The sequence below is a fragment of the Rana temporaria genome, chromosome 3, assembly GCF_905171775.1.
Source record: "Rana temporaria chromosome 3, aRanTem1.1, whole genome shotgun sequence".
Lineage (NCBI taxonomy): Eukaryota > Metazoa > Chordata > Amphibia > Anura > Ranidae > Rana > Rana temporaria.
Window position 1 is genome coordinate 125,850,939 of NC_053491.1, and position 13,939 is coordinate 125,864,877.

The following is a 13,939-nucleotide window of genomic DNA, read 5'->3' on the forward strand; positions in this document are numbered from 1 at the left end:
AAAGGTGAAAGATTACTGGAGGGAAGTACGTAGAATAGGACAAAAATTTACGAAATTCCAGATTCCAGATGACCCAGCCTTTTTCCTTCTCCATAGCTCACAGATTCCAGTAGGGGAGTATAAAAAGTCGGTGCTTCGGCACCTGATAAATACAGCGAAAATGGGAATAACTCTCCTGTGGAGAGATAGTAGATCCCCCTCCATAGCGAGATGGCTCAATAGGGTCAGGGAAATTGGAGCTATGGAGGACTTAATGCTCTCGTCTAGGAATAGAAGGGAACAGTACGTAGAAACATGGGCGGGATGGAACCAGTTTATATATACTGAAGAGGGGAGGAAACTATCGGAAGAGTAATGGGAGGAGAGGGAGCCCAACTGATCAGAAGTGAGTTGAAGGGAACGGTGACTGGAATCGGGGAGGGGTCTATTTGACTGTGGGGTGGGGGGGGGTGGAGAGGGAGAGAGAGAAGAATTTTTTTTTTTTGTGATAGTTTGGGGGGTCCCAATTTAAGAGGTTAGTTTGGTAGGGTACACTGAGGACAAGGGAACAGGTAGGAGGAGGTGTTTGAAGACAATACATTTGAACTAGGGCAGCAGACAAAGTGGGTCAAAATTGGAAGCAGGTTTTTTTTAAGAACAGAGCAAAAGATTGAATTGGTTATAATTATGTTTATGGCTTTGTGTCTATTTGTTTTTTCAAGAGATATTATGTTTAGGATACTGTATTGTATGTTTGTATCTGTTTGTATGATAAACTCTTGTGACCTTGTTTACAAAAAAATAAATAAAATAAAAGAGTAAATATGAAAAAAAAAAAGAAAATCTTTGGAAAAGAACTAAAGATCAGAGTTCATAGAAGAGGCCCACAGAACCTTCAAGATTTGAAGTCTGTGTAGAAGAATGGGCCAAAGTCACACCTGAGCAATGCATGCGACTAATACAGGAGGCATCTTGAAGCTGTCGTTACCAACATGAAGTATTTTGTATGAAGTACATTTCCATTAGCGTGTTGAATACTTTTTCCCTGTGTCATTCAATTTTATTACACATAACTTCCTTTCTGAACTTGTTTGTTTTCGTTTCTTTATGTATGGATTACATGGGTTGTTACTGACATGTGGTGAAACTTTCAGGTGAATAGCACAATTAGAAATTAATTTACCTAGAAAAATGGTGACGTGTTCAATACTTATTTTACCCGCTGTATATAAAGGTAACTATTTTTTAAAGGTTTTAACAAATGTAGGTTTTTACTAAAAATGTGGAGTTACACTTTTATAATATTACAAATTGTTAACACACACAAACGAATGTTTTGTAAAAAGCTCAGCAGCTGAACATTTGCTTACATCTCTTTTATGCATGGAATATTGATATTGATTTTCTTTTAATAGGCAAATCCGTCATCCAGAATCGTCTTAATGAATCAACCACCACGGTCAGCGGCTTGAATTCTGTTATAAAAGAAAATGTAAACCATCAGTCTGATATTGATGCAAAGATTCCAGAACAAACTAAAATCAGTAAAAGAAAGAGTAAGCCTATGAGAATCATATCCAATGAGTTTCCTTCACGTAAAAAGAAGGATCTCACAGACTCAGCTGTTTATTCTATAAAGCAGCAAGACACAATTAAAGGACCTGCTCCTGTCAATGACTGCGACCAGGAAAGCTGTAATATACAAAGAGCTGATACTCATGTTGCAACAGAGGATTCCAAGCTCGGAAAGGAGGATAGGGGCTTAAATGGAGAATTGGATGGAGCAGATATTACTGAAACCATAAAGGATGACCATGACCTGGCCTACTCTGAACATTCTGAAGCTTGCCAGTCAGAACCTATCCTACACTCAATAAGAGAAAAGACACATGAATGCACTGCATGTGGCAAATATTTTGCCAAAAAATCCCATCTTCAGTCTCACAGGCGAGTTCACTCTGGAATAAGACCGTTCGCCTGTTTGGACTGTGGAAAGCGCTTTACCAGTAACTCTACTCTTGTGGACCACCAGAGGATTCATACAGGAGAAAAGCCATTTGTCTGTCCAGAATGTGGAAGGAGCTTTACTAAGAACTCGAACCTCATTGATCATCAGCGGACTCACACAGGAGAAAGGCCTTTTGCCTGTACAGCCTGTGGGAAGTGCTTTGCCAGGAGCTCCAATCTAGTAGAGCATCATAAGACTCACACAGGAGAAAAGTCCTTTGTGTGCTCCGAATGTGGAAAAGGCTTCTCCAGAAGCTCAACTCTTGCAGAGCACCAGAAGACTCACACGAGAGGAGAGACCTATATCTGCTCAGAATGTGGCCAGTGCTTCACTAAGAACTCCAGTCTGATTAGACACCAGAGTATTCACACCGGTCAGAAGCCATATATATGTACAGTATGTGGAAAAGGCTTCTCCAGTAGCTCCAATCTGGTGAGACATCATATCACGCATACAGGAGAAAAACCATTTGAATGCCCTATATGTGGCAGGACTTTCAACCAGAACTCTAATCTTATTTCCCATCAGAAAACACACAAAGTCAAGACTTTTGAAGTAAAATAACTCTCTATATTTATTTTACTGGTGAAACAAATGAACTGGAAATTATGTGATCTATCAAGATACATTTTTATTATATTTAAACTGCATTTGAATAAAGAGAGCTGATTTAAACAGATCTGGTCACCAGTTCTTTTTTATTATTATTCCCAATTTTTAAGGAAAAACGTTCAGTCTTGTTTTTAACCACTTGCTTACTGGGCACTTAAACCCTCCTCCTGCCCAGACCAATTTTCAGCTTTCAGTCGCATTTTGAATGACAATCGCGCGGTCATACAACACTGTACCCAAGTGAATTTTTATAATTTTTTCCCCACAAATAGAGCTTTCTTTTGGTGGTATTTGACCACCTCTGCGATTTTTTTTTTTTTTTTTTTGTTAAAAAAAAAATAAAAGACTGATTAAAAAAAAAAAATATATATATATATATATATATATATATATATATATATATATATATATATATTATATATATATATATATATATATATATATTGTTATAAAATTTTGCAAACACGTAATTTATCTCCTTCATTGATGTACGCTGATGAGGCTGCACTGGTGGGCACCGATGGGCTGCACTGGTGGGCACCGATAAGGCGACACTGGTGGGCACCGATAAGGCGGCACTGAGAGGTGGCACTAAAGGGCATTGATAGGTGGCACTGAGAAGTGGCACTAATAGGTAGCAATGATGGGTGGCGGTGATGGACACTGATGGGTGGGAATAATGGGCACTGATCGGCACTGGTAGGTTACACTAATAGGAAACATTACTAGGTGGCTCTGATTGGCACCACTGGTGGGCATTGATAGATGGCACTTGTAGGCATTGATAGGTGGCACTGTGGTCATTGATAGGTGGCAAGAGGCACTGGCAGGTGGGCACAGATGAGCCAGAATTGCTGTCATTGGCTGACAGCTGATCACATGGTAAGGGGCTGGGACCGGCCCCTTACACGGATCTGTGATCACCCGAGACTCAGTGATCACAGCGCGTGCCCTGCAGGGGGCGTGAGTTGCGCGTGCAAAGGGGAGGACGTATAGCGCGGGCCTCTAATGGTTAATTAGCCTTTTCCCCATTTTTTTTATTTTAAGATTTGAAGGAATTTGACACTTCCGGAAGTGTCAGATTCTACTAAATGCTGGCTTTCCCTACTGATATGTTACGGCTGCCTGCAAAACCTTCCACCGATAGTGACAGCAGGAGTCGCTTGCAGACAACTCTAATGAAAGTCTTGTTATTCAGCCCAGAGAGTCTCTCTGGAGCTGTCAGCGCTGTGTGAAAACCAGTACTTTCATTACACCTCTCCCAAATTATGGGCAGCAATGACCGGAACAGCTTGTACTGTCAGTTTCATCAGTTTTCATGGGGCCGCAGCAACATGAGCTTCTCCAGATCTGTGTGTAAGTTGGGTGACACCGCCAGAGAGACTTATACTCAGGAGACGCCTGTCTGCAGTAATGGCCAGGGCTTGCAGCAAACCACTGATACTGTGACCTGGAGAACAGGCTATGCAGGCTGGGTTTGTTGTCTGCGGCTCCCTGCATAGTGCTGATGTGCAACAGGAGCGATGTGTAGACAGCTGTAATTAAAGCATCATTATTACACCCCCGACGGCCCCAGAGAGAATCTTTTTTGTGCTGTATACATAACAGTACTTTGATTACAGTTATCTGAACACCACTCCTGCTGTCAGTATCAACGGGAAGCTTTGCAGCAGCTGTAACATGAAGATAGGAGCCGGCAATTTAGTAAGATCTGACACTCCCAGAAGCGTTGGATTTATGCAGTGACTGAAAGAACCTAATTAAAAACATATATCCGATTGCGCTATTTTTACTTTATTAAATAGGCTTGCAGTCAAAAAACAAACTGGTGACAGGTTCTCATAAGAGGCAACCTACAGTCTTTTTAACGTTTTTTTTTATATATATATTTATATATACAGTATCTCACAAAAGTGAGTACACCCCTCACATTTTTGTAAATATTTTATTATATGTTTTCATGTGACAACACTGAAGAAATTACACTTTGCTACAATGTAAAGTAGCGAGTGTACAGCTTGTAGTGTAAATTTGGTGTCACCTCAAAATAACTCGACACACAGCCATTAATGTCTAAACCGATGGCAACAAGAGTGAGTACACCCCTAAGTGAAACATTTCCAAATTGGGCCCAAAGTCTCAATATTTTGTGTGGTCACAATTATTTTCCAGCACTGCCTTAACACTCTTGGGCATGGAGTTCACCAGAGCTTTACAGGTTGCCACTGGAGCCCTCTTCCACACCTCCATGATGACATCACAGAGCTGGTGGATGTTAACCACTTCCATACCAGCCCATTGTAAAATGACGTCCACAAAGGACCTCTACCGATCCGGGTGGACGTCATGTGACGTCCTGGGCTTTGCGGGTGGATATCTGAATGATGCCTGCAGCTAGAGGCATCATTCAGATATCCTTCTCTTCTGCCGGCGATTCTGCACAACGTAAGAACAATCATAGCTGCGGTTCCACCGCTAGATCGTTCTTACAGGCGGTGGGAGGGGACATCCCCCCCTCCCGCCGCCATCCGGTGCTTCTCCGGGCTCTCCCGTGCCATCGGGGGCCCGGAGAACAAATCGTCCGGCGCTGGCAGGAAGCATAGAGATGACTGGTGACCAGATGGTCACCAGTCATCTCTATGACCGTCGGAGGACCCGGGCGCGATGTGATGACGTCACGCCCGGGTCCCCGTAAGTAAACAAAGCCGCAATTGCGGCTGCTAAGTAACAGTTATCATGAGATCGGTGATTTTTTTTCACCGATTTCATGCTTTCCAGCCTGGAGGAGAGATGTGGGGTCTTATTGACCCCGCATCTCTCCATAAAGAGTACCTGTCACACACATTCCTATTACAAGGGATGTTAATAAAAAAAATAAAAAAAAGTGTAAAAAAAAAAAAAAATATATTTTTTTTTTAACGCCCCTGTCCCCAGTAGCTCGCGCGCAGAAGTGAACGCACACGCAAGTCCGCCGACATATGTAAACGCCATTTAAACCACATATGTGAGGTATCGCCGCGTGCGTTAGAGTGCCAGCAACAATTCTAGCACTAGATCTCCTCTGTAACTCTAAACTGGTAACCTGTAAAAATTTTCAGAGCGTTGCCTATGGAGATTTTTAAGTACCGAAGTTTGGCGCCATTCCATGAGTGTGCGCAATTTTAAAGCGTGACATGTTAGGTATCTATTTACTCGGTGTAACATCATCTTTCATATTTTACAAAAAAATTGGGCTAACTTTACTGTTTTGTTATTTTTTTAATTCATGAAACAATTTTTTTCCAAAAAAAAGGCGTTTGAAAAATTATAATACCGTGCAAGATAAAACGCTTCAATGACCGTCGTTTTATTTCCTAGGGTGTCTGCTAAAAAAACATATATAATGTTTGGGGGTTCTGCGTAATTTTCTAGCAAAAAATATATGATTTGTACATGTAGGAGAGAAGTGCCAGAATAGGCCTGGTATGGAGGTGTGTATAAAAGCCCTGTATGGAAGTGGTTAAAGACCTTGCACTCCTCAACCTTCAGTTTGAGGATTCCCCACAGATGCTCAAAGGGGTTTAGGTGTGGAGACATGCTTGGCCAGTCCATCATCTTTACCCTCAGCTTTTTTAGCAAGGCAGTGGTGATTTGGAGGTGTGTTTGTCTCTTTGGTGAACCATGGGTGGGGTCTGTTCTGAGTGGAACCTGTCCTATTAAACCGCTGTATGGTCTTGGCCACTGTGCTGCAGCTCAGTTTCAGGGTCTTGGCAATCTTCTTATAGCCTAGGACATCTTTATGTAGAGCAACATTTTTTTATTTATTTTTTTCAGATCCTCAGAGAGTTCTTTGCCATGAGGTGTCATTTTAAATTTCCAGTGACCAGTATGAGATAGTGAGAACGATAACACCAAATTTAACACACCTCCCCACATGATACCAGGGAGGGAAAATGGCTAATTGGGCCCAATTTGGACATTTTCACTTAGGGGTGTACTCACTTTTGCTGCCAGAGGTTTAGACAATAATGGCTGTGAGTTGAGTTATTTTGAGGGGACAGCAAATTTACACCCTTATACAAGCTGTACACTCACTACTTTACATTGTAGCAAAGTGTCCCTTCTTCAGTGTTGTTACATGAAAAGATAGAGTAAAATATTTACAAACATGGGAGGGGTGTACTCACTTTTGTGAGATATGGTATATATTTTGTGATTAGCTTAATGTAAATAAACCTAACAATGAGTTTTACTGTTAAAAAAAAAAAGTCTCCTTAACTACACGGTACAGCCATATTTGTTAATCACATACATATTCTGTTCTTCCTTAGTGGTATTGCACATAGGGCTGCACAATTCTGGTCAAAATGAGAATCACGATTCTTTTGCTTAGACAAAAGAACACGATTTTCTCACGATTCTCAAAAATGTAATGCCAGAACCCCCCCCAAAAAAAAAAATTAATAAAAAAAAACTGTGATTTATCTGAAAATATGAATATATAAAAAAAGAGACCAGTGATATGTCTATAATGTTAAAGATCATATAACTCCTATGAAAAAAGCAGAATAAAACTTTGATTCAGATTTTTTCATAGGAGTTATATGGTCTTTAACATTATAGACATATCACTGGTCTTTTTTTTTATAGATCAGAAGCAGTACTGTCAGCAACCATTGGGTGGCGCATGGATACACACAGTTGTACAGAACTGTGAGAAGGTTTAATACATCAGAAGCAGTACCGCCGGCAACCACTGGGTGGCGCATGGATACAAACTATTGTTGTGAGAGAAGCTCAAGGAATCTATCCAGCGGCGCAGGCTGCTGACGACGGTTTTGATGTCGGCGGCATTTGCGTTCCACGCTGGTTACGTGGAACCAGCGGTGAACACAGAAGAATCGCGGGTCATCCCACAGGGAGATCGCGGGCGGGGAGAATCGAAATCGCGATTCTCTCCGCGATTATTCGTGCAGCTCTAATTGCACAGTGATATTTTTTTCGTATTATAGGTATTTATATAGCTCTGACCGTATTACGCAGCAGTTTACATTTTGTACATTCACATGATTCTTTGCACTTCAGTCAGTTCTGAAAAAAATTTAAGTCAGGAGCTAGGCAGAAGTGGGTGAGGGTACCTGTCAAAATTCGACACATATGGCAGCTGCCTTTACACGCACATGAATTTTAAAGACATCCCAGTCTTAGTCCGTAGGGTTCAATATTGAGTTGGCCCACCATTTGCAGCTATAACACCACCTTCAACTCTTCTGGGAAGGCTGTCCACAAGGTTTAGAAGTGTGTCTATGGGAATGTTTGACCATTCTTCCAGAAGCGCATTTGTGAGGTCAGGCGCTGATGTGGGTGGGAAGGTCTGGCTTGTAGTCTCCGCTCTAATTCATCCCAAAGGCGTTCTATCGGGTTGAGGTCAGAACTCTGTGTAGGCCAGTCAAGCTCCTCTTCACCAAACTCGCTCATCCATGTCTTGCTTTGTGCACTGGTCCAAATCATTAGGTAGAGGGGGGATTATGGTGTGGTGTTGTATTTCAGGGGTTTGGCCTGGCCCACATAAGGCATCAGCATATCAAGACATTTTGGACAATTTCATGCTTCCTGTTCCAACATGACTACGCAACAGTAGACAAATAAAGGTCCTTAAAGACATGGATGCGTGAGTTTGGGGTGGAGGAACTTGACTGTCCTGCACAGAGTCCTGACCTCAACCCAATAGACTACCTTTGGGATGAATTAGAGCAGAGTCTGTGAGCCAGGCCTTCTCGTCCAACATCAGTGCCTGACTTCACAAATGTGCTTCTGGAAGAAAGTGTAATGCCGCGTACACACCATCACTTTATGTGATGAAAAAAAATTACGTTTTTAAAAACGTCACTTTAATTGACTGTGTGGGGGAAAACGTCGTTTTATGTCTTGTAAAAAACGACCAAAAAAAATTGAAGCATGCTTCAATTTTATGTGTCATTTTTCAAAAGTGCACTTTTTACTTCACAGAAATTGACCGTGTGTAGCAAAAAACGTCGTTTTCTAAGACGTTTTTTCATCCACGCATGCCTAGAAGCTACTTATGAAGCAAGCTTCAATGGTAAAACGTGGTGGAACGTAACCTCGCTTTGCTAGAACATTGTGAAAAAACGATGGTGTGTAGGCAACTTCGTCTTTGAAAATTGAAGTTTCAAAAACGTCATTTTTTACTTCACAGAAAATGTTGTTTTTTTTCATCACATAAAGTGATGGTGTGTATGCGGCATAAGAGTTTGATTGTTTTGCCCTTGGATGGCAATCAACATCCTTGAAAATAATAGTGCCACATCCTAAATAAATTGGAGTTGAAGAGAGAAGGAAAATGGACTTTGTAGGCACTTTTATGTAAAAATACAAATGTTTTTAATAATAGAAAATCACAAAACAATATGTTGACATATCAATAAATACAAAATATTAAAACATGTATAGGATATATAGAACCAGGTGAATGGACCATAAAGGGTGATTTGTGTTGTCATTAATCACTAGGGAACTTCAGTTCGCGCTTGGTCCACCCTTGTTCAATCCTTAGCATGTAAAGAGTTCCACGATTGGCTCAACTAGTTTCGCGGAGCTTATCCGCTTCATCGGGAGCTTTGGAACTAAAATATAAAGAGTGTATGTATCAGAAACAGGTAACGTAAAGTAATATAGGAAACCAGAACCTGACTTTGAATCGGTCCGGTATGAGGATTCCTGTAAAATATACTCACCACTTGGATGGTATTTGTTTGAAGTGGAATGCTGTAGCAAAGAAGCGCCACCCAAAAAAGAGAGCCTCCTCCTGACCAACCCAGCCGGGTCAGACAAAATTGCACATCATTCACCAGCAGACACCAACAGGGCCGTATTGGGCCATTCCACAACCTAGGGGGTGCCACTGGTACTGGAAAAATAATAATGATATAATTAAGTATGGGCATGGTGGCCTGGACATAATTGCATATCCAAAAACATAGGCAAGCGAATTTGGGAGTAGGAGGATATGTACATAGTATTAAATAATTATTGTTATAAGATAGGGCATAGAATCCTGTTGGATAGACGGCATTGTTAGAGTTATTGGGCACATGCCACCATAACAACGCTACAGGCTAAAAGGTCTAAAATATTTGGGGCTGAATGAGTCACTAGTTAATGAAAATTATATAAAGCAAAATTGGCCACTTAATTAAAAATTAGAAGGTGTATTTAGGTAAATAGACTCATATAATATTTAACAGGCAAACACTAACCAGTTTACAATTGTCATCTTAAAGGATTTTGTATAAAGGAATCAATTATTACCTGGTATTTCTAGTTATACAGACAAACTTGCTGTGAAAACTTTGAACAATGGGAGACACTTATGCTGCAGCATTGCTGGTACAAGGTTCTAAAGGGTGGCCAAGAAAACAAAGTAAGAGAAGTTTAGTGGTTTGCCTAAGGTAAGTGCCAGTGTCCAGCATGATCAGGGAAAGGGGATCGCTTACCAGTAAGGAACGCCAAGTCCAGGTGAAAAAGCCGCACCTGATGTGTATGGTATGGCTCGCTCCACACTGTCTGAGAGTGTGTGCTGCCTATCTTTAAATAGCACCCCGCACGCTGTGCATCAGAGAACGTCTGACATCATGCGTGCCGGCCAGAACAGTCCACCTCGCACGCGCAACCTGGCGCCAGCGCTTCTGGGAGTTGTAGGAAATCCCAGCGCGCTGTAGAGCGGATTCGACTGAGGACCGCTGGAGATGGGAATCACGGTCCGTGATTGCCACTGTCAGGGGATCACCACTCTATTCCTCCATAAGAGGAAAGTTGATATCCCCCATACAATGGCTCGGGTGGCCACTAGATTGTGGAACAGGCACCTAGGCCCAGGAATTGCTGCCAAATTTAGCTGGTGATGTGAGGCTCCCCCTAGGGGTACGCTAATGCTAGAGCATTCCTGCAAAAAGACCATATTGTCCAATAGATTGTGTAAGGTGTCCTTTTGTACATACAGATATTTACACATACAACACTGTACTGTCAAACAGAATGGCGGTATGATTACCACATTCTCCTTGTCTAATAGTAGTGTCGTTGTACACATTGTACTATACCACACTGTTGATTGTTACATTTGCATACTGTATTGTAATATTTATTACTTTGTCTTCTACAATTTTTATTATATTTATGTTGGGGCTTTATTCCCTGACTAAATAAACAAAGAACGTATATATAATGATCTCTATGTCTTTTTGCAGGAATGCTCTAGCATTAGCGTACCCCTAGAGGGAGCCTCACATCACCAGCCAAATTTGGCAGCAATTCCTGGGCCTAGGTGCCTGTTCCACAATCTAGTGGCCACCCGAGCCATTGTATGGGGGATATCACCTTTCCTCTTATGGAGGAATAGAGTGGTGATCCCCTGACAGTGGCAATCACGGACCGCGATTCCCATCTCCAGCGGTCCTCAGTCGAATCCGCTCTACAGCGCGCTGGGATTTCCTACAACTCCCAGAAGCGCTGGCGCCAGGTGGCGCATGTGCGGTGGACTGTTCTGGCCGGCGCGCATGACGTCAGACATGCTATTTAAAGATAGGCAGCACACACTCTCAGACAATGTGGAACGAGCAATACCATACACATCAGGTGCGGCTTTTTCACCTGGACTTGGCGTTCCTTACTGGTAAGCGATCCCCTTTCCCTGATCATGCTGGACACTGGCACTTACCTTAGGCAAACCACTAAACTTCTCTTACTTTGTTTTCTTGGCCACCCTTTAGAACCTTGTACCAGCAATGCTGCAGCATAAGTGTCTCCCATTGTTCAAAGTTTTCACAGCAAGTTTGTCTGTATAACTAGAAATACCAGGTAATAATTGATTCCTTTATACAAAATCCTTTAAGATGACAATTGTAAACTGGTTAGTGTTTGCCTGTTAAATATTATATGAGTCTATTTACCTAAATACACCTTCTAATTTTTAATTAAGTGGCCAATTTTGCTTTATATAATTTTCATTAACTAGTGACTCATTCAGCCCCAAATATTTTAGACCTTTTAGCCTGTAGCGTTGTTATGGTGGCATGTGCCCAATAACTCTAACAATGCCGTCTATCCAACAGGATTCTATGCCCTATCTTATAACAATAATTATTTAATACTATGTACATATCCTCCTACTCCCAAATTCGCTTGCCTATGTTTTTGGATATGCAATTATGTCCAGGCCACCATGCCCATACTTAATTATATCATTATTATTTTTCCAGTACCAGTGGCACCCCCTAGGTTGTGGAATGGCCCAATACGGCCCTGTTGGTGTCTGCTGGTGAATGATGTGCAATTTTGTCTGACCCGGCTGGGTTGGTCAGGAGGAGGCTCTCTTTTTTGGGTGGCGCTTCTTTGCTACAGCATTCCACTTCAAACAAATACCATCCAAGTGGTGAGTATATTTTACAGGAATCCTCATACCGGACCGATTCAAAGTCAGGTTCTGGTTTCCTATATTACTTTACGTTACCTGTTTCTGATACATACACTCTTTATATTTTAGTTCCAAAGCTCCCGATGAAGCGGATAAGCTCCGCGAAACTAGTTGAGCCAATCGTGGAACTCTTTACATGCTAAGGATTGAACAAGGGTGGACCAAGCGCGAACTGAAGTTCCCTAGTGATTAATGACAACACAAATCACCCTTTATGGTCCATTCACCTGGTTCTATATATCCTATACATGTTTTAATATTTTGTATTTATTGATATGTCAACATATTGTTTTGTGATTTTTCTATTATTATTAAAACATTTTGTATTTTTACATAAAAGTGCCTACAAAGTCCATTTTCCTTCTCTCTTCAACTCCTTCTGGAAGAAAGGTCAAACATTTTCATAGACACACTCCTAAATATTGTGGACAGTCTTCCCAGAAGAGTTGAAGCTGTTATAGCTACAAAGGGTGGGCCAACGCAATATTGAACCCTATGGACTAAGACTGGGAAGCCAATAAAGTTCATGTGCGCGTAAAGGCAGGCGTCCCAATATGTTTGACAATATAGGGCCAATTTCAAAAGGCACCAATTAAACTACCAGTATGTAGTGTGGCAGAAAACCCACACAATAGTGTAAAGGCATACTAGAGCATACTCGCCTACTTGCATTTTGCGAGTGGAAAATGAGGTATGGCGAGGAGCTGGGCTGCCTGGGAGCGGGGGGGGAAGCACCTCTGGTGGGCGGATTTAATTGCGAGACGTTCTCCCAGTGATCGCCCCAATGGCAGAGAGCATAGAGGAAGAGGAGAGCCGTGGGTTCGCAGAGCGGTATAGCATGCTGTTACAACTTACATTGAAATTTCCTCCACTCTGCTCACTCCCACAGCCCCACCTCCTCCTGACCCTGCGCATGTGATAGACAACACATCTCAGCATTGAACCAGCATTCTGTTTATCACAGGCGCGGGGTCAGGAGGAGGCGGGGCTGTGGGAGCGAGCAGAGCGGAGGAAATTTCAATGTAAGTTGTAACAGCATGCTATACCGCTCTGCGATCCCACGGCTCTCCTCTTCCAACTGTCATAATCTGGCCGCCAATGGGGGCACAGTGAATCTGCAATGGGGGCACAGTGAATCTGCAATGGGGGCACAGTGAATCTGCAATGGGGCACAGTGAATCTGCAATGGGGGGCAAAGTGAATCTGCAATGGGGGGCAAAGTGAATCAGCAATGGGGGCATGGTGAGTCCGCAATGGGGGCATGGTGAGGCTGCAATGGTGAGCACGGTGAGGCTGCAATGGTGGCACGGTGAGGCTGCAATGGTGAGCACGGTGAGGCTGCAATGGTGAGCGCGGTGAGGCTGCAATGGTGTGCGCGGTGAGGCTGCAATGGGGGCATGGTGAGGCTGCCATGGTAGGCATGGTGAGGCTGCATTCAGGGGCGGACTGACAACTCATGGGCCCCCAGGCAATAGAAGACTATGGGGCCCCTGGGCTTACAGATGGCCACCATGCCAGGAGGCAGTGCAGAGGCGGGGCAGCTAAAATCTCTGGATTTTCACATCAGAAGCATGTTGGTTTCAGACATATCGGGGACAGATGTAAAAAAAACATAGATTTTTACATAATGTCCCTGGTTTTACTGAGCCTGGCAACTCTGATGGGGCCCCCTAGTGACATGGGGCCCTCGGGCAGTGCCCGAGTGACTCAATGGTCAGTCCGCCCCTGGCTGCATTGTTGGGCACAGGTAAGGCTGTGCTGAGGGGAACTGATAAAGTTGTTGTTAATATATATTTTTGTAACTTAATTCTGCATAAAACATTTCACAAGATAATTTATGAGGGCATGATTAGCGGCAGAATTAGGGG

The 13,939-nt window shown here is 42.6% G+C and overlaps 1 protein-coding gene and 2 long non-coding RNA genes across 4 annotated transcripts in view; 2 read left to right on the forward strand and 1 right to left on the reverse strand.

Annotated features, from left to right (window-relative positions):
• LOC120931696 (histone-lysine N-methyltransferase PRDM9-like) overlaps positions 1-2,666 on the forward strand; it is a 59,669-nt gene extending 57,003 nt beyond the window's left edge. For both annotated transcript variants that reach the window (XM_040343388.1, XM_040343387.1), the window contains one exon: positions 1,395-2,666. In XM_040343388.1, coding sequence (XP_040199322.1) covers positions 1,395-2,551 — 1,157 coding nt within the window. In that variant the 3' untranslated portion in view covers positions 2,552-2,666. The remainder of the gene's footprint in view (positions 1-1,394) is intronic.
• A 6,290-nt stretch (positions 2,667-8,956) lies between these two features.
• LOC120930310 lies at positions 8,957-10,203 on the reverse strand. The gene is made up of 4 exons (XR_005747698.1): positions 10,093-10,203; positions 9,908-9,995; positions 9,334-9,506; positions 8,957-9,222 (listed from the first exon to the last, which is right to left on the reverse strand). It is a non-coding gene; the product is annotated as an uncharacterized LOC120930310 (long non-coding RNA).
• An 889-nt stretch (positions 10,204-11,092) lies between these two features.
• LOC120930311 lies at positions 11,093-12,366 on the forward strand. Its single transcript, XR_005747699.1, has 4 exons — positions 11,093-11,270; positions 11,368-11,455; positions 11,857-12,029; positions 12,141-12,366. It is a non-coding gene; the product is annotated as an uncharacterized LOC120930311 (long non-coding RNA).
• Positions 12,367-13,939: the final 1,573 nt, after the last annotated feature.